The sequence below is a fragment of the Stenella coeruleoalba genome (assembly GCF_951394435.1).
Source record: "Stenella coeruleoalba genome assembly, chromosome: 10".
Classification (NCBI taxonomy): Eukaryota; Metazoa; Chordata; class Mammalia; order Artiodactyla; family Delphinidae; genus Stenella; species Stenella coeruleoalba.
Window position 1 is genome coordinate 27182620 of NC_137156.1, and position 20826 is coordinate 27203445.

Consider the following 20826-nt stretch of genomic DNA (forward strand, 5'->3'; position numbering starts at 1 on the left):
AGAAAAGGAAAGTCTTGAAGTCCTCTTGTCTTTTTGATTATATACAGGAGCCGTTGCTGACTCGGAGGTAAGGGTTAACATTTCAGATGGACTGGTTGCCTCCTGATTTCTTGCACATAAAACCATGAGAAGTTCAGGGAGAGACTTCTTCCCCTGGTAATGAAGCTTTCTGCTGCTAATGGCCCATGCAGGCTCCCTTGGCTTCTCCAAATTAGAAATACTTGTGTGCTTCTTTGCTTCATTAACAGTAAAGAGGGGAGATTGGTGGCTATTTAGGGCAAGCGAAAATTGTAGTAATTATGGTTGGTAAATTCTCTTCACGGTATTCTTCTACTCTTGATGTTCTTTGGGTGCTTTTCAGAAGAGCTCACCACTGTCACTGCTGGCATTTGGCCTAGAAGGATGGGAGCTGATTTGACCTAGAATTTTTGGCCCTTGGGGTGATGGTCAACAAAAGGCATCTTGCCTACTGGGAGATGGGTCTTTCACATTTTGATTTGCTTTTCAGAACGCACACTACGATCCTTTCCACTACCGACTGTGATAAAGGAATATTTGATAACCTACTTCTCTACCTGTATTTCCCTAAAGAAAGCTCATGCTGCCCTCGAGTGCCTGTGAAATTGCATCCCACGTGAGCCTTGGTCAGGATGGATGGAGCGGCTTGGTAGGGTCGGGCAGCGAATGAGGAAAAGGTAGAGGAAAGGATGGTTTAGGATCACAGTGCACTATGGTTGGGTCTCTGGTTGACCAAGTTAGCATTAGATTACTGGATACTGTTGGAAGAAGGGCATCAAAAAGAAGGTGCAGGGCTTCCCTGGTGGCGCAGTGGTTGAGAGTCCGCCTGCCGATGCAGGGGATGCGGGTTCGTGCCCCGGTCCGGGAAGATCCCACGTGCCGCGGAGCAGCTGGGCCCGTGAGCCATGGCCGTTGAGCCTGCACGTCCGGAGCCTGTGCTCTGCAACAGGAGAGGCCACAGCAGTGAGAGGCCCACATACCGCAAAAAAAAAAAAAAGAAGGTGGAAAAGTCCCGAAGATTAATAGAACTGAATTAATGTTAGCATTTAGTGGTTTTACAATATTTGAAAACAGGGTCATGTTTATAGGGGCCTTCTGAAACTGGGGAGTATGGCCTGAAAAATGGCTCCTTCAGTAAGTGAAATTACAATCTATAGAAACAGAATCAGGAGAAATTAGATCTTAAAACTGACTTATAAATGTGATGCTGATAGAAATCTGAGAAATAATTTAAGTCTAGTCCAAGTGACCAGGGAGAATTCTTGGGGCCACATTGCTGGAATGAAGAAGAATTTCTGGAAATATGCATTATCTCTTAAGAAAAGAGTGATAAAATATAGGATGGTCAGGCAAAGTAAGTGACAAAGTACAGGTTGGAGTGATTAGTTGTGAACAGATGGATGCATTTCAACAAATAGAATTCCTTTGGCCTATAGTTAAAAAAAAAACCAAAACCCTAATGTAAAAGTGGTTTAATTGAGAGCACTCAACTAGGATAGAAGAAATCTAAGTTCATAAGGAAATCTTAGTATTTTCCTAAACCAGGGCCCACTGTTAGTGCAGATTGCTTGTATATGTCCAGGAGAGGTTTTCTGACCACTAAACTTAAGTGTATAAGTCCTTTGGGTGAATATCTTACTGATAATGGGGTTGACTGTATCAGGATCTGATAACTCACGATCAAATGCTTATCTCCTTTGATGAGTAAGTTTACAAGAAATCTCCTGACACTCATGTGGTTTTCTGGGTAGACTTCCCTGGGACCAAACAGCACTAAATAGCCAGTTAGGGTGTTCTAGTCCGTTCAACACTCATTTATTCATTCAACAAACATTTGTTGAATACCCACTATGTGAAAGGCAGTTTTATTTCTCACTGCAAATTACTAAATGGAAATTCTGATTTATCAGTGAGTCTTTCTTGGAATTCAGTCTTGTGATTCATTTTCCAGAGCCCATATGTCTCTGTGAAAGCTGAAGGGCTGCTCTTTCAGAACCTGAAATTTTCGGAATCATTTTCTGGACTGTGGGGAATCCCACCTGATGTATTGACCTCGGTACTTGCTGCGGCTAACTCACTTGCCTCTTTGGTATTTCAACTTATCTCTTCTTATCACATTTGTTTTACATTTATTTCCCAGTAACCTATCTTCACTTAGTAAATATATTAGTTGGGCCAAATTGTGCTGGCTGATCTCCTGGGACCCTGGGACTCATGGTTTCAGTCAGAGTAAGAGAAAGCCATAGCGATTGAGGAGAAAGGGCTAGAAAATACACGGGAGAAAATTAAGCTTTCTCAAGCTTGTCTAAAATTAAAATTTACAAATAACTTTCATAAATGGAGGGGGAATTTGAGAATGTGAACTCCCCAAAGCTGGAAGAAGGAACAAGATAAAATATGGAGGGAATTTCCACAGTAGATTGGATGTTAGAACAGATGACCTTCATATCCACTCTGATTCTAAGAATGTGAGTCCAGGATTTACTTAAGTTCCGATTTAAATCTTGATATACATGCAAAAAAAGCCCTCCATATCCCAGGCCCAAAGAGAGGAAGAAGCCCCCCTACCCCAAGATTTCTAAAGGTTTGGTGAATGCTACGTAGGGACATCTGGGAAAGAGTGGTTCTTTTATTCCAAATGCCTTGAGCATTCTTTTATCCCTTTCATTTTACTTATTAATGGCTGAAACAAACACATTTAATCTTACAAGAAATATGAATCACGTGCTACATTGCCAGGGCTAAAGCTCTGCACCATGAAAGGTTTTGAGTGTGATTTTAAATGACCAAGTATCCTGGATAAACTCTAGACAGTAAAATAAGTAGACAGCGTGGCAAACCAGGCACATCTGAGGTTCTTTCTTAAATGAGCTATAGGTAGACTTATTGGGCTTAGTGAATACTTAGTGAATACTTCACGTAGATTATCACTTTAAGTTTCACAGTTGCTATAGGAGATACATACTGTTGTTGTCTCCATTAAAAAAAAAAAGGAAATTAAAGCTTAAAGAGGGTCAGTGAGTCCCCCAAATTCATACACCTAGTGCACATGCAGTTATAGACTTCCAGTTTACACCCATTTGACAACGGTGCCCAAGCATTTAACACTAAAACCAGTCTCCTCTCTATAATATGCCACTAGATTGTAAATTGGCTTTCGATGTGCTCACATCACCTCTCACTTTGAAAACCCAATATCCTCCTTTGTCTCATTTCCCTTTACTTTGAGAATTTAATTATCTGCCTGTAGCAACATGCCACAGTTAAAGATTCTCATCAAAACTAAACCAGAGGGGGAAGGAAGGTCGTAATGGGTGTTGATTTTTTTTTTAGCTTTTGCTTTATTTTTTTTCTGTCCACTTTTTCTTTTAGGGTCTAAGCAGGTGGCAAAATCTATTTATCTTCTAGTGAAGTCTTAAAAATCACTTTCTGGAATGGGCTGCATAGAATACTTTGTAGAAATTTAAAACTTTCTAGCTCTACCTGTGATGTTCACATACTACTTTTACCATACTCTGTCTCAGTTTCCTCACTTGGTAAAATGCTGTTCTTCTAGAAACGCTTTCTATACATTGGGAAGTTGGCATCGCTTTTGGGAAGAGCTCCTCCCTGCAGGCTTCGTTTGTGTAACAAACATGGTTTGAGTGCCCATAATGTGCAGGTCCCAGTGCCAAGGGGCAGGACACCAGAAAAGACAAAATGTCTCTAGCTTCAGGATGTCGCATTCCTTGTTAACAAGCAAGAACGCAAACCCACTGGCACTGAGTGAGCCCTGGGCATCGTGTAAGCCCACAGGAGAGGACCCAGGGCCCTCTGCGTTCTGGGGAAGCTTACTGAGGCTGTTCCTGCTGGGCCGTTGGAGGTAGGCTCTGAGGTTCTGGGCTTCAGCCACTGCTCCCCAGAGGGATAACTAGTGACTGTGTAATACGCATTCTGCTGCTGATAAACCCGGGCTATGGCAATATTCTGACCTTGGACATTTCTTTAAAATAATAATATATAGTTCTGGCCTATATGAACTCATTAAGATGGCATTGATTAGTGGCCTAAGATCTGAGTGTTTCAGGTCAGTGTGATGCACAAATGGCCCAGTGACACCTTCCCACTGGGCTTTTTGACACACACCACGACCGCTAAAACCTCTATAGACACTGGGACGAGAGACGAACATGGAGAAAATAGATAAATTATAGCTGATGGGAGAGGAGTGCCTTAGATCCAGGATGGACAAAAAACTTACCACCTGCTTTTTTTCTTTTTAAATCACTCTAGAGCCAATGCCCCAAAAGTTTCTTATGATTTAACCATAACGGACAGCAGAAATAAGACAACCACTGTCAGTTATGTGCATGACACACTGTCCAACCCTTATGGCTGGATGGCGCTGCTCTTGGATCAAGAGACCTACTCACTGCGATTTGAGAGCCCTTGGACCAACAGCTCTCTGCAGGTAAGCCCCGGCATCCACTTGATGGTAGATTCCATTCCCCGGGGGTTCCCGTCTTTCCTTCTGTGACGCAGTAGTTTGCAGGTATTAGCATCTTCTGGTGCTGATCAAGAAAACTGCAGCAGCATTTTGACCAGATGAATGTAACCTGAATTTGAGGTATGATTGTCTTTTATCTTAAACTTGAAAATTTTAGAATCCCTTTAAACCTCACCTTGAACACAGAATGGTTCTGCCTGAAATTTTAACTTTATTAATACAAATAAAAACAGCTTCTAAACAAGCTATAGAATTGTAGTCTTATATATCATGGGTTAAGAACCAACTTACCCCAGGGAAGTGTTTGTAGCCGAGAGAAAATAGCTTCACAAGGCATTTTTTACATTGCACACTGCCACCTTGTGGTCAAAGATTAACTTGCACCTGAAAACGAAAGGCACTAGCCTTTCGTTTGGATTGGGTTGAAGGAGTCAGATGGTTAGGGGGAGGGAAGGTAGGAAAAACCATAAGGAAAATAGGTGCATTTTCTGCAGAAAAATCAATCCAGTGGATTTCCTCAAGCTTCTTTTATTCCTTTTAACACATTTCTTTCTTCCCGTCTCATCACACGCATTCTCCCTAAAGGTCATAAGAGCAGGTCTTAGGGAGCTGGAAGCAGGTGTGCCATAGATCTGAAGAATTCAAAGCAGAATCCATTTGATCCCCTCACCACAGCTCTCAGGAAGAATGTACACCTCTCTCCCCTTTCCCTGAGGTTCCCATGAGAACATTCTGGGAAGGTGAAGGCAGTAGAATGGTGACTCTGGAGGTGGACACCTGGGTCTCTGTCCCAGATCAGCACTGTCCTGCTTTGTGATGTAGGGAGAGTTACCGAACCTCCACCTGCCTCAGTGTCTTCGTCTATAAAATGGAGGCAATACTAGTCACAATCCCCAGAGTCTTTCAAGGGTTGGATGCCTTGATATGAATGATACCTGAGCCAATGCTCAACCGTGTTAACTGTTACTCTTATAAATGGATGGCACTCCTATCATTGCCTGCCTGTTTGAGTCTTGGGGAAAACTGGACAGGAATTCTACATGTGTCTCTGTCTCTTCTTGCTGTTTGACCTGGGACGAGTTACTTCACTTGTCTGAACTTTGGTTTTCTCCTCTGTTAATTGAGATTGTTAAACAAGAAGAACCTTACAGTTTTCAGTCCTCGCACTGTATGCTTTTGTAGCTTTAGTTATGAATTTATGATGGAGTAGATTTAAGTAAGCCCATTTCCCACAAGAAAAGTAGCCGGTGTGAACAGTCCTGTTTCTAAACCACTCCATCTGAGTTCTTTGTAACTCTTCTTCTGGGAAGAGTCTTCCTCACTCAATGAGCACTTTTGTACTTTTCTCTCGCTTCAAGTACTCAGCGACATTTGAGAACTTTGCTCCTGGGAATTACCTGCTGCTGGTGCACACAGACCTGTGGCCTTACCCTGACATCCTCATAAGGTGCGGGAGTCAAGTGGGGCGGTCCCTTCCGTCTCTTCCATCACCTGGTCGGGACCAAGGCTGTGACTGGTTCTTCCACAGCCAGTTGAGACAACTCACCTATCTGGGTAAGTATAATTGGATGAGCATGTTGAGCACATAGTCAGAAACCACCGTTCCCTTTGGAATACCAAACATTGGTGCTGTGAAGTGATGAGGAGCTGAAAGAGACCGCTGCGTGCTATGGTTAAGTGGCTGGGCTCTGAATCAGACTGCCTGCATTTGAATCCCAGCTCTAGCACTTACTAGCTATGGGACATCGTGCAGGTATCCTTTCTAAGCCTCAGCCTCCTTATCTGTAAAATGGGATAATAAAAGGACCTATCTAAAGGATAGGAAATTAAATCAAGGATAACATGTAAAATTCTTTAGCAGAGGGTCTAACCCAGAGCAAGTGCTTAATAAACTTTGACTGCTATTCATATTTTTCATTCATGTTAAGGCCATATTGCATTTGTAGAAAAGTCAACTGGACATGTAAAGACAGGATGGCTGGTTGTGATCACAGATACAAGGAACAGCAAAGGTACAGAGAGGCAGGATGAAGAGTGTAGTCAATGTGGAAAGTGAGAAGCCTTGGAAGGAAATCTGAGGTCAGAAAAATGAGATGCATGGAAGGCTATCTGAGGACTGGGGGATGGGCTGTCTTGTCTTGTGTCAGAGGCAGCATCAGTGAAGGGTCCAGGAGCCTCATTTTATAGAACCAGAAACCCTACAGTGATTGCAGAGTAACAGGGGCCAAAAGGATTTCCTTACCTTCTTATTGTGCATGTTTCACGGGAGCCCAATGTGTGGGTCAGGGCCATACATTTCTTTTGACTTCCTGGACTTCCTGAAATCTCATATTTGACTTCCTGAAATCTCATATTTCTTTTCCATATTATTTCAGCATTGGTCACTCTGAGTACATGGTGTCCACTTCTACCAACCTTAGCTCAGTGTGGTCTCTAAGAAGGAGAATCTGACAGAATGAGTCTCTAAAAGGACAATTTTGTTATGAATTGGTCTTAATAGATCCTGGTTGAAATCAGGGCCATGTCAAGCATGGCAAGTCCCAGTCTCTGCCACAAGCCAGACTTGGCCTTAAGGGTTTGGGGAGCTGGTAGGCGCCCTGAGTTCTTTGTCCCTCTCACTTGTGCCTATAGCCATTTGTCAACTGGGTCTGATTACACTTGAGCCCTGGGGCGATTACATTTTAATAGCACCAGAGAGGAGAGGATGGTGCTTCCCGGGTTTTTAAAAAGTCTTGGCCAAATGGATTACTCTATATTTTATTTGCACTGAATTGTACCATTCAGATTTTATTCCTGATTTGATTCATCCATAAATATAACCTAAAACTATAAAAAATCAGGTTGGACAGAGATCCCTGAGACTGTTTTACCACTAGAGTCACATACAGCCATTAAGTAAGAGCCAATAGTTGCCGTTAACCTTAACTATGGCTATTCATTTGCTGTATATTCTGAAACAAAATTTTAATTTCAAATTGCTCTTGTTTTATTAGTTAGCATGCTTCCGAGGAGCCTGTCTTGTCCATTGATCAGGTTTGTTCAGGAACTGTAAACTAATTTCAACAGTCACATAAACCAAGCACGATAAAGGAACATTTGTGGCATAAAGAAAACAAAAGCAAGTCATGCAGCTAAAGATTTCCTTCCCCCCCATTATTTATTGAATTAACAGCAAGTTATAGTATTATACTATATTTACACATATGGTATAAATGCATATCTGTATAAGTATATATATATATCTTATGTAGATGTGCATCTGTATTATATATGTACATATATAGGACTTAGGTGAATATTTCAGTATAAGCCATTTTTATTAGGCAGATGGCTTTTACTAATTAAAGAGTCTTTGTATCAGAATACCTTGGTATCTCCACTTTTGAATAATATGAGTTGGACAAGGAACAGGAAGTCACAGAGGGTTGCAAGTCGGATACCCGGACTCCTTGGAGAGGATTCCTGGTCCTCCAAATAGCGGCTTTCATGGCCATCTGTGCTTCCGCCATCCTCTGTCTGAATGGAGTAGGTAGGTGGCGAGCGCCAGGCCTGTTCCCATTCCTGGGCTGGCACAGTGAGGACTTGAGGTTTCAGGAGGAACCGAGGCTCACACTGGTCTTCCGTGGTGGTGTCCCATGCAGCTACATTGGGTTGTGTGGATCGGGTATGACTTTGGATGTCTTCTGTGTAAAATCTGCACCACCACTAGGAAGTTGATGAGGAGGCTACCGTGGTGTCCGTAGACCAACAGCCCAACAGCAGTGAGGTAGCTGTGGCTGACGCCTGAAAAAGCCTCCAAGCAGTAGAGTTCAGTTACGTATTGATTAGTTTGTTACTTTCACTTAATTGTTTTCTTTGGACCATGGGGCTTTATAGGTCTCTGTGATTGGGATAATTTACATAAAATACATTTAATCCAAGAAGAAAAGCCCTCACAGTCTATGTGGACATATTCCTGGAATGAAAAACAAAACAAAACAAAACAAAAAACCCAGGGGGAGGTTGTGTATACAGAAGGTTCGTTTTATTATAGGGAAACTGCTTGACCCTCCTCCAGGTCCACCGAGTTTCCTGTCAGGCTTTGGGGGGTGGGCATGGCTGGGGGGACACTGCCCCTTTCCCTGCTGGCCTTCCATCTGGAGTCTTGCTGCACTGACAGTTGGCTGGCTTTCGCTCATTCCTTGACCACTTCTAAGCAGACCGTCTTTTGTATTGTTTGTGTGCAGCCCTACCACATCCCCCCAGAGAGGAAGTTTTAAAAAAATCACAATTATCTTCATTTCCTCCATTTAGCTCCTTGCTGTGTGATTTAAGATGCCTGACTCGTCTTTGACCCAGCCGAGAATGGCAGAGAGCAGAACCCAGGCATTCTGGCTCCTGGCTGTGACTCTCTCCACTAGAGTGTGCTGCCCACTCAATAATCATGGGCCACTGACCCACAAGGGTGGGGGTGCCAGGCAGTGGTGCAGGAGAAAACTTCTCACTGGTCCCCATGACAAAGAAAAAGTCCCGCACATATAATATTTTTTGACTCTTGCCTTTCTCTTCTTTACCAAGGCAAGTTTTGTCTTTGTTCAGCAATGTCTTTACAGAATGCAGCTTCTTTGGAAAGCTCACGGCCAGAGTTTAGGGCTTCGGGTTTTAATCAGTGGCTGGCTGGCTGTTTTACCTGGGGCATGGAATTATAAATTCTCCATGCCTCCGTGGCTGCATCTGTACAGCGAGGTTAAGAATACTTACTTATCTCTTGGAATTGTGGTACAAAACCCCCAAACATCTTCAAGTGTGATTAGCATGCCGTGTTATTTTATTACACATTTTCTCAGTAGATTATTTCTCTAGAATGTTTCTTTTTTCCTGGAAGGTGGTCAATCTCAGGTGCCTTGAATTCCATATACCTGTCATAACTTGTCTGAAAGAGTCTCATTCTACTTTCCTTGACTAGCTTTTGTAAGATAACAGATTCATGATAACATGGCGTATATGATATATGGGCCCCCTGATTGAAACTTAATATCACTTAAGCAATTGTTACCCACAGAATAAGATAACCTTGCTCATTTAAGAATCTTTCTTAAGGAGATTGGTTCTATGTGGTAGGATCCCGGAGGGGCAATATTTGGTGTGATAAGGTATCATGAACGGCAGTGGTGAACTGCAACTTCTACACCATGCTTGCAAACGGGTCTGACTGTAAAACAAGTGTTCCTTCATATTGTCAAACTTGGAGTCAAATCCAGAGAGCCCATTTTTCAGTCTCTGTGATTGGATTCACTAGCACTCCTGTCTCTGACTTACACAGCCAGTTTCCCACTGCCTCTGTCCCTGTTTTTTTTTCCCAGGGATGTTTTAGTTCGTGGTGAACTATTTTTATTTTTTAGTTACATTCACGCTATGAAATAATTAGTCAGCTAATTAATCTGGTTTACAAGCTTTGTAGGATTCTTCAGCTGTCAGTCAGGCCCAGGCCTGAGGCCTACATCTAGTCTCAGCTCTCTTGCCCATGTGATTCCCGTTGCCATGGCTACCGGCTACATCTGCTGACACCCCACTCTCTATTTATTGCTTAATTAAGAATTTCACGCTCTGCCCTTATCTGCCTCTAAGAACAAGCGCATACTGTTAAGAAATTCCGAATTTACGCCCGGGCACAAGGAAAGCCTTTCTTGCGGGCTTGGCTGGATGGAGCCTCTCTAACGATCTTCTCGGCGTCCCAGCCGCCACCCTTCAATCAAAAATCATTAAATGGGGCAGAGATAATGAGCATGCAGCGTATCAAAAGCAAGATGTTTGCTTGGTCCAAAGGAGGAAAAGCTGCTAGGCCCCATGCTCTGCTCCACTTCAAAGGGAGATGAGACCCCCTCATCACTGGGGCCTGATAAAGCCTCATTTGTTCTGGGCTTGACTTATGCAAAAGGTCTGGTATGTCAGAGTCCCATCTCACAGCCGTGGGCTCCCCCCACCTCTTGCCTCCACCTCCACCGGCCCCCTCCCCGGCCTTCCGCACACTCGTGTGTCAGCACTTAGGCAGCTGGGTCCCCCAAAGCATCAGGCGGAGCGTGTAATCACTGACTCCACGCTGACAATGGCCACTTGTAGGGGGGTGGCCAGGAGGAGGTCTTCATCACAATAGGGACACAATTATTGCAGCTGCTAGGGAGGGCTATGCTTCTTCCTGTAGAAACGCAATAGGACTTGCCCAAAACAGGAGGACAAGGCTGGGGGAGGTGGTGGGGGTGAGGAGGGGTGGAGAAAACACCCTTGAGTTGATTATTCATATTCTGACTCTTGGAAGCCTGATGCGGAACCGGTGGGGTCCCAGCAGCTGTTCCTGCACAGTTCTCTTCTAATAATTGTACATTCTGTCCGGGGTCAACTTACTTTTGACCCTGTTCTTTTATATTGGGAAGAGGCTCTTTAGGGAAAACTGTTGGGTTGTGGCAGTGTGCATTAAACACTCACAGCCCCCTTCCCCTTGCTTTATCCCCTGCCCAACCAGCAGCCGGTGGGTGATAAATTCCTATCAGATGCTGAGCCATTCACACTCGCCCCCCCGCCCGAGTTCACACAGCAGAGATGCAGCCAAGCTGGGATATTGTGTGAGGCGGCAGCTGAGAAAGTCCGCCTGCTAGGCTTGGAGGCTCTCGTGTACCACCTTCTTCTGATCAGACTGAAAAAAAAAAAGACACGTCTAGCCAGGCTGGTCAGTGCTTGTTTCCAAATGTCCCCCTCACCAGGATAAAGGCAGGCTGTTTGGCAAGAAGCCGGGGCTGTTGTCTATGAGGGCAAGTGGGCTGTGGATAGAAAGACAGATGGACTTTATTGTCTCAAAAAACAACTCAAGTCACATCACCCAGAAGGCTCAGAAAAGATGCTGTTAACTTGGGAGATCCTGAAAATAAGACACGTTTTCCTAAGTTGGCAGTGAGGCGAGCAGGGATCCAGCCCAGGTTTCTCTTTTCTCAAAGCACTAAGGCACTGGGACGGAGCAGGCTGCTGCCTAGACCCTTCTGTTCTTCAGCTGGTCTAGGAGACCCCATGCAACTCCTTGAGAAGGAATCTTGTTAGGTTCTAATGAGAGAGGACTCAGCTGGCTCCCCAGAGCTCTTTGGGAGGATTTTATGAGCAGAGCAGAATCATAATCCTTTGAAAATCTGCAGCCATTCCCATGCCGAGGCCCTCTAAGGCAATCTATAGCATTCTAGTTAATAAATTAATTTACATTCTTATAGAAAACTCATTCCCCAAAGATCCCCAAGGATTGGTACCGGTAATATAGAGAGCTGACTTCAGGGAAATGCATGACAAACCTTTATGGCAAAAATATAGAGAACGGAACAGGAGGTGCGGATGTGAAAAGGGATTTTGCCTCTCAATTACAAGCAACTTCTCCAAGAGGAGAAGGAAGGAAGAAATGGAGAAAAGGAAAGAAAGAAGGAAGGAAGAAATGGAGAAAAGGAAAGAAAGAAGGAAGGAAGGAAAACTCAGGAATCAGAATCAGATACTTTTTCAAGGAATCACTCAAGATTAAGGAGCTAATTCTCAGCGATGCTGGTGGCTGGCCTCCGTTCACACAGGTCATGGATGGTATAACCAGTATCCTGACTTGGCTTTTCTGACTCTATTTCAGTGTTTTTTCTAGTATACTAGTGTTTTGTTTTGTCTTGTTTTAATCTAAGCTTATGTACCTACCCACCCTTGTAAACCAGTTCTTCTTTCTCCTGTTTGTAGGAAAAAGCTGTACTTGTTAACTCCTCTGTGCTTCTTGAACTTTACATATTTGAGTACCGCCTTCACACTTTGTCACATCCTTATGCCTCCTGTGCTATTACTTACTTGATTTTTTTCTTAAATCAACTCCCACACTGCCTTATTTTTAAAACCTGTCTTTTTTTTAAGCAATATTATCCATAAAATCATGGGTTTAATGACCTACTTGCTTTCTCTAAAACACATTAACATTCATAACTATTAAAATAAAACTTTTATACTACTAAAATTATCACATTACATTTTATATTTTGGGAGTATAGTTTGGTTTTCAAATTTTTGGTATAATTGATGAAAAGTAAGAATTGTGAATATAAGTATCTCTCTCTCTCTCTCTTTTTTTTAACCTGGGTTCCTTTCCTCACTTGCTAAGAATACCTGCCACTTGCTAAGAGAAACTTTTACTCACAGGTTTTTACCTGTGAGTAAAAACCACATTTTTAAGAGTAGAGTATGGAAAAGTTTGTAAAATTCCTTCAAGAAGTGCTTTCTAAGTGTGCTTCATGGGCAAACAGCTGGAATGCTTGCTCCCAGGTCCCCCGCCCCCGGAAGTTCTGGTTCTGTAGATCTATGCAGGGCCCAGGAATCACATATGCCCTGTGCAAGCATGGCAAACCTTGCTCTGAGTCAGAATAACAGTTGTTATTGTTCTCTGAGTTAATTAAGAAGGTTTAATTGAGCTAACTCTCAGGACTGGTTAATGCAGATGTATCGCTCAGCATCTTGATCAAGTTCTTTTAAAAAAATTACACCTTTTTATGAATGAATGTTATTGGGAATAATAGAAGACTCACAAGTGTTGGAAGGATTTTCATATCATATTTCTGTGAAGGTCTTGAAAAGATCCTGGGTGACGAGGTCAAGGTCACTCAGTGGCTCTCTCCGAGAGGCTGGAATCAGATGAGAGTGGTCCTGCGAATCAAGCTTTAGCTGCTCAGGGTCCAGTTGACAAGAAAGCCTTCTCTGTGGCTGAGTGAATGAGGCTCATTTCTGGGGAGCAAGAACTGAACAGGGAGGGAGAAACAGAGCAGGAGGGTGTAGGAGTGTGAGAAGAGGTGGAGGTCGGGGACAGGTCAGGTGAAGATGAAAATGCAAAGAGAGGACCAACCCAAGAGCTGGCCCATGAAGATGGCACTGGAACTGGGTCCAGGGCCGAAAGAGAGGGAGAGCAGGCACGAGTCAGGTGAGACTGGAAGGAACTCACAGACACAGAAGCGGTTGCTGTTTCCCGTTCTCTCCACGTGTAGTTAGTAGCTGACTCATGCTAGATAAATGTGAGCTGAGCAAGAGGTCCTAATACATGTACAGTCCTCAATGGCAAAGTGAGCCTGGGGATAGAGTGAAGAAGAAAACAGGCAAGGGATCTATTGCTAAGATACCAGCTGGTTTTTCTTTTTAGGTAAGCAGGTACTCTCTCCCTCCAAAATTCCAAGAGAAAATGGGACCTGCCCTGGGAGAGAATCAATTAATTTTTCTCTTCCCTGGGGCCCTCGTGAGGACAAAATTTGCCAACACATCACTCTGGCAGGCATGAGAATCAGATCTACATGAGTAACTCTCTTTTCTCTCACCGGGAGCCATTTTCTTACACGTTTCTCTCTTTCTCCTAGATGTCTGTGTTTATAGCAAGCTTAAATCATGTAGCATTCATCAGAATAATTTGGCTATAATTGACCCAAAGGCTTCTTTTCTTTTTGAGGACCAACCAGATATTCTTACAATCTTGGAAGGATCAACGACAGTGAGGCTCCATTGATAAACAAAGGAGATTAACCATTCTCATATTACAAATACAAAATCAGAAATCATAAGCACTGAGAAAGCATATGTACAATGTCACAGCTTGTGTTAGGCTCTTAAACTCTTCCTGAGTCAATACCTTTATTCTCAAATGATTTTTATCCCTCTTGGTATTTCTCCAAATTGGAAGTGACACTGCATTTATGCTTTTATAGAGTCAAAGCACTTAGCAAACTTCAGCGGATCTGGTTAAGTTGCTTACAACTCTGAATACTAGGGCTTATTGTGATTAGGTGCAGCTGTCAAAAGAGTGAAAGCATATTTTTGGGGTTTTGTTAACTGGCTCCTAGAATAATGAGCCTGTCGTAATAACGGTATTGATGATGACTCACACGTATTGTTCATTTGAGCCAAATGCTATGCTAAGCACGTTACCTGGATTTTCCATCTTTTCTTCCCAATCACCCTATGATGTAAGACAGTACAATGATTCCCATTTTCAGAGGAAGTGAGTGAGGTTCAGAACTTGTCCGGTACCCACATCTAGGACCTGGAAGACCCAAGATTCAAATCCAGGCTGTTGGATTTCACCCACGCACTTCCCGCTCCGTCTCTGCGGTCTCTCTCCGCCTAGAAGCGGTGTTTGGGAAGAAAGAGCCCTCTGCTCCCACGCTCAGAACCAGCCTGCAGGGGGCCTGTGGTATAGGAAATCAGGCTTTTCTAATCTTTCCTGCTTTTGGTGATCTTGCTCCATTTCCTGTGATACTGAAACTGCTTCTCTTCTCAGATTGAATGATATTCACACACCTGCTTTAATAAAGTGAACAAAGCATGTTTTAGTTTCAGTGTCTGCTTTGGGGAAGAGGTTGTTCTGGAGGTGGGAGCCATTTGTGTACGTGTAGAGGCTGAACAAAGTCAGAGTCCACCCAGATCAGAAGCCACCGGTGCCGAGGTGCTCGCTGCTCCAGGGAGCCTTGGTTTACCAGGAACAGGGCCTGGGTAAGGACTTTAATGGATGAAGAAAAGTGGGACAGCCTGTACTGGGGGTCAGGTATGTCCAGGGCTCGCCTTTTCAGTTTTCCGGGTAATCATCACTGCTGCCTATGAAGACTATGTAATCATCATAACTACAGTTCCTGATACCGTACTGGCTGGCAGTATCCTTTTCACCCAGGGGATTCTGGATACATTGATTATTTTCCCTCTACTTCAAATTCCCTCCTCTATATAGTGGGAAAAACGATGTTTCAGTCTAGTTGATTTACAACGTTTTGTTATTCTTTTTCATATTCTTTTCTATTATGGTTTATTACAAGACATTGAATATAGTTCCCTGTGCTGTACAGTAGGTCCTTGTTGTTTATCTATTTTATATATAGTAGTGTGTATCTGCTAATCCCAAACTCCTAGTTTATCCCTCCTCCCCACCTTCGGTAACCATAAGTGTGTTTTCTATATCAGTGAGTACAGGATGATTTTTATAACATCTTTAAATGAACTGACTTCCCTTTCCAAATGATTCTTGGAATTTTAAAAAATTTTACCTTTCCTAGAGTTTGATTCCATTACAATATTTTATTCCATTCTCTTGTACAAGGGTATTCTATTGTTACAGACTTTTACATGTTTTTAGATGTCATTTTGCCATATTCCCTTTCTCTTTTCTTTCTGATGGAACCTATCTTTTTTACCATTTTGTCTTTTGCCTCCTTTAAAAGGCTTAATTCCTGCCTCCATTTGTTTAATTTGTCAAAATTGCCAGTTGAGTTCTGGCATACAGAGTAGAGCAGTATAAATTTAGGATTTCTGATTGGTCCATGAAAATTAAGTATCTACATGTCCAACAATGTCTAGTGTCTTAAGGTACAGGAGAAAAGTCCCTCCCTCAAAGATTTAAAGACAGAGCTAAGGACTGAGACAATCCTAAATTCACTACAGTTGATGCACAGTGGTATTTGCTCAATTGAAAGAGAGCTTGGGATAAGTATCACTGTGTGGTTTTAGAAATGCTTTTAAACTTTAGAAAATGCATAGTTCAGTGTGAGCAGAAGTGGATGAGTTAGACATTATAGAAAAAAAGAGATGTTAAGCTGGTGGCTTTATTATTATTAATTACTTTTATTATTTAAATTAGAAAAGTGGGTGAAATTTTGCAGTAGTATAAAGAAACAATATAGGTAAAGCTTTGGAAGTGATGATAAAGTAGAGCACATAAAGAACATGTTGGCCATTCTACCTGGTCAAAAAAGTGTGTACAGTGGAAGGAGAAAGCCACAGACTCAGGCATTTTATAATGGGAATAAATTTTAAATTGAAATGTAGTTGATTTACAATATTATTTTAGTTTCGGGTATACAGCGTAGTGATTCTGTATTTCTGCAGATGATACTCCATTATAGGTTATTACAGAAAATTTTTAAGTGAGAATAATGAACAAGATAAGAATAGAATCAGAGAGGTCTCATCATGGGTGTTTTGGGGGATTATTTTCTTTGTAATGTTCTGACGCTTATGCTTTGTGATTAGAAAGAATGATCCTCCGTCTACTCCATTCTGTGATAGAGGAAAGGGTTTAGGGCTTCGGGGAGAGGCAAAAGGAGAGCATGGGTGGGACCAAGGCCCCAAGGCGGCAACCTTCAGCATCATTGGGTCCTTCAGTGGTGGGAGGTGCTGGCCTCCATGGCATCGAATAAGGCAGAAAGGTAATTAACCACTAAGAGACAAGGTGTTACTGAAGAGTGGAGTTCGCGCACCTGATTACTAATTAATCAGGCGTGAGAGCACCTTGTAGATGAATTCACTATTTAATTACAGCAGCCTCTCTTGGCAAAGGAGCATATGTTCCCAGCTTAATCTACTGGTTTATACTGACATCAAATTGTCATTATCAGAAAGAATCAGGCCTTTTGATTATTTCCACTAATTTATTGAACGCTTAAAATTAATGAACCCCAGGCCTTTTAAATGTGCTCAGTTGGTTTGGAAGATGGGAGGAGAAAGCGGGGTGGGGAAAAGGCTTCATTAAAAGGACAATTTGTTTGGATAAAGGTAAAGCAAATACATTTCATGGGTGATCTGAACTCTACTGGTGAAAAATACATGAATTCTAAAAGCGGAGCCTTCAAACTGATGGAGGAGAAATAGGATATGAGGGGTGTCCTGCTCACCAACACTGGCCTCCAAAGAACATATGGTGAAACAATTTTTTCCCTAATTATTTATGTGCCAATTCTTTTGGAAAGCTCACTGCAATTAAATTTAATCAAATAAAACCAATCAAAATCAAGTATTGGAAATCAATTGTTAGACTAATTAACAAGGACTTCATTTTTTTATTTTGAAAATTTAGTTAGGTTGGGGAGAATTTAGCACAAAGCCATCGTTCTCAAACGTGAATGTCTTTTGTATTAAGATAATCTTTGTATCACATCCAAGTTACGGTTTTTTGTGTTCAGTTTCAGGTGAAGGCCAAGTTCAAGTAATTCTCCAGGTGAGGGAAGGTGTGGCGCCAACTATTTCAGGTGAGTATTAACTCATCAAATAGAATTGCCTGGTACAGCAGAATGTCCTCCAGTCGTTTTATAAATTCCTCCCATCATACTGTTTGTAGGGCAAGTATGAGCCCTAATGCTTTTATGTCTGACAACTCCTTATTGTGTCACCCCTACAGCTAAAATATACGTCTGCATGTCAAAGAAAGATATAAGAATTGGTGCATTTCAAAACATAGGAAAGTAAGAATTACAACATGTAAATAAGCACATTTCATGAATTATGGACCATATGTGCACACAGGAGTCCAGATCTGCAGATGAGCCATTAGGCCCCCACCAAATGGAAAGAAAAATTCAGGGTATCTTAAAACTGTAATTGTTCCCAGTAATTTCAGGAAATCAGGGTAAACAAATCCTCCCCATAAGTCAGATGGTTCTGTGAAATCTTTCTAACTCATAAAAGCTAAACTCTCAAAGACTAAATGACTCATAAGCGCCTTCTAATGTATTTCATTGTTTGTTTTTGTTTACCCGGAGTCTGTTTAACTATACATTTGCAGCCGGGATAAATCTTTTCAAAGGCTGAGTTTTCCTTTGATTTCCAGTGGCATTTTTGTGTTATGTCAGAGAAGAGCCCGGGCTAATCAGAAAATGATCTAATTTCTCCATTTAAATTAATAAATAAATGAGGTTACGGTATGGGACTAAAACTGTATGTAAACTAGAAGTACCGACGATGACCTTTTCATGCTTATTGGACCGAGAAGAAAGGGATTCTTTGTTTTTATATCTGTTTCTGAGCTGCCATAGCCTTTGCTCTTTCTGTCCCTAGTTCTTTATCACTTTTTTCCTTTAGGTGACTCAAAATGCTTTGTTGAATGCCTCTCATGTGAGGTGTGGGAGGTGACAACAGTGAACAAGATAGAATGGTCTTTGACTTCATGGGGTCTTATGGTCACCGGGGAATGTCCATCAAATGACTAAATAATCAAGGAATATGTTTCCTTTAAAATAACTGTTACCAAAGAATAGTATCTTACAACTCTCTCCTCTCTGGATGTCCTGTGTTCAAATTCCCCCGAGAAGAGATACGTTCGGTTGGGTCAGCCCCTCTTTTGTAGAGAACCTACCTGTTGGGGGAGCTCTCATGTCAGGCCCCCTCAGAGGATACTGGACCATCTGTGGGTGGCCATTCCCGGGTTGGGCAGCTTTCGTCAGCATGACGTGCCTCTCAGCACTTAGTGCGAAGATTTCTGTATTAAGGACTCTTTGGAAGGACACTGTGGGTGGCTGGAATCCAGGGCTTTTCAGCAGGGGTCAGTTTTAACTGGGAGGTGCTTCACTTGGCCTGTCAATTACAACATGCTGAATAAATAGAAAGCTGATGCTTCATAGAGTTGTAGAATTTTAATAAGGGAAGGAACCTCACAAGCTGTCCTATCCAATTGCCTCATTTTACAAATGAGGGCATGGAAGCCTAATCATTAAATAGTTTACTTAGTCACATCAGTAATCAGTGGTTGAGCCTGGATGAGAACTCAGATTTCCAACTCAGTCCAGTGTTCTTTCTGTTATACTATGTAAACCCTAAGGTATTCAAATTACCTTTTTGGCATATATTAACTTATGAGTTAGATTAAAATTAATTATATATATATAGCCAATTTTCCTATCTTATAACAGGTTGGGACAGAAAACTCCTAAGACCCAGGGAGTTACAGAACTAGTACATTACCATTCATTATATTCAAATATTTATTATTAATATGGTTCTAAGACATTGCTTGATTTCTATCGTGTGGGGTATAAGTGATAATGTCAAAATTTAAATATGACATGTCTTTTGTTTAATGGAGAGCTCTATGAAAAATAGTACAATTTTTGCAATATCAAAAATTCTTTGACAAAACAAGAATGGAATAAATAATGGAGTTCCATCTATATGTTGACCGATTCAGAGATACAATGAATATGTAATGCAGAAAAAACATTTTGGGTTGAGGTGTTCTGCTATAGGGCCTTTTAGCTTACTTAGTTAGTTGAGGGTTTATTCTGTGTACAGGATTGTGCTGGTCATTATGGGGACCTGGTAGACAGGATACTCCAGAGGCAGCAGAAATTAGGGTATACGTGGGCCAGTGCTGGGAAGAAGCAGAGGAGGTGGTGCTGATGAAAGTTGTTGTATGGGTGCTTAGTGGGTTTGCGGTAAGGATGTATGCTAATTTGGGTGAAGGTGGTACCCAGGTTTCTGAAGACCCCAATGCAGGTTTTTCATGCTCCTCCAACACTGTGGCTCCATTGATTTCCTCTTGGTGTCCATGATGCGTTATAAAAGATGGGAGAGAGGAGGAGGGTGAAGCAACCCACACTGGGGGAACACAAAAAATATTTCTGAAGAGGCTTTACCTCAACCATGTTGTCTTTTCAGTGGGGGCTAGTTGCAAATATTGTTGACAGTCATATAAAAATATTCAGATGATCAGATACTGTCTTTGTAAATTTGCCATCCCTTTCCCCACAGATCAAGTTTCTTTCCTTTTCTCTGGTCTCTGGATCTGTCAGCCTTTCTCCTGTTTAAACTCATCCCATCCCTTCTAACATCTTCTGAACTTTGTTTTATCAGCAAATGACTCTTTGTCACCTCTCAATTAAAAAATCAAATCAAAACAAAATTCATGGACCCTAAATCCTCCTGTAGTTTATATCACTCCTTCAAACTTCTCAAAATACTAGCCTCCTCTTGATGTGGAGCCATAGAACGCTGGGGTAGATGAAGGATTGAGGTGGAGAAGGAATACTTGGCTCACGTACCAAGTTGGAGACCATCTCAAATGGTGGCTGTTGTTGACTGACAAATTTGAGAGGAAAGCAAGGTGAGGGCTCATCACAAATGTTGGTCCTGACCAAAATTCATGGACTCCAGTTTCAAGATAAGTCTAGCGTATTTAACGATTGGGAAGACAGATCAAAGGTTGAAGGTCTCAAATCTTAAGGCTATTCATTCCTTAATGAGCTTTTTGCAGGATCAGACCCAGCGTCTTCCCTTCCTTACTTCCAGTGCATTCCTCAATCTACTGTAATCCAAGTGGTTGCCACCTCCATCACTCCACTGGGACCCTCTTCATCTTGATCACTATGCTCTAGTTGTCACATTCAATAGCCACTTCTTATTCCCTCTCTTATTGGAAATTTGCTATTAACAAGATCACTTCTACTCTCTGTACATTCTCTATTTCTTAGTTTTCCAAGACATTCCTCTCTTCTGGTTCTCCACGTATGCCTCCGATAGCTTTAACTCTTTAGGCTTCTTTTCCTCCC

At 42.1% G+C, this 20826-nt stretch overlaps 1 protein-coding gene across 17 annotated transcripts in view; it reads left to right on the top strand.

Annotated features, from left to right (window-relative positions):
* Positions 1 to 20826, top strand: part of PKHD1 (PKHD1 ciliary IPT domain containing fibrocystin/polyductin) — a 534197-nt gene that overhangs the window by 321117 nt on the left and 192254 nt on the right. For all 17 annotated transcript variants that reach the window (XM_079935418.1, XM_079935415.1, XM_079935403.1 and 14 more), the window contains 3 exons: positions 4291 to 4468; positions 5863 to 6058; positions 17470 to 17535. In XM_079935418.1, coding sequence (XP_079791544.1) covers positions 4291 to 4468; positions 5863 to 6058; positions 17470 to 17535 — 440 coding nt within the window. The remainder of the gene's footprint in view (positions 1 to 4290; positions 4469 to 5862; positions 6059 to 17469; positions 17536 to 20826) is intronic.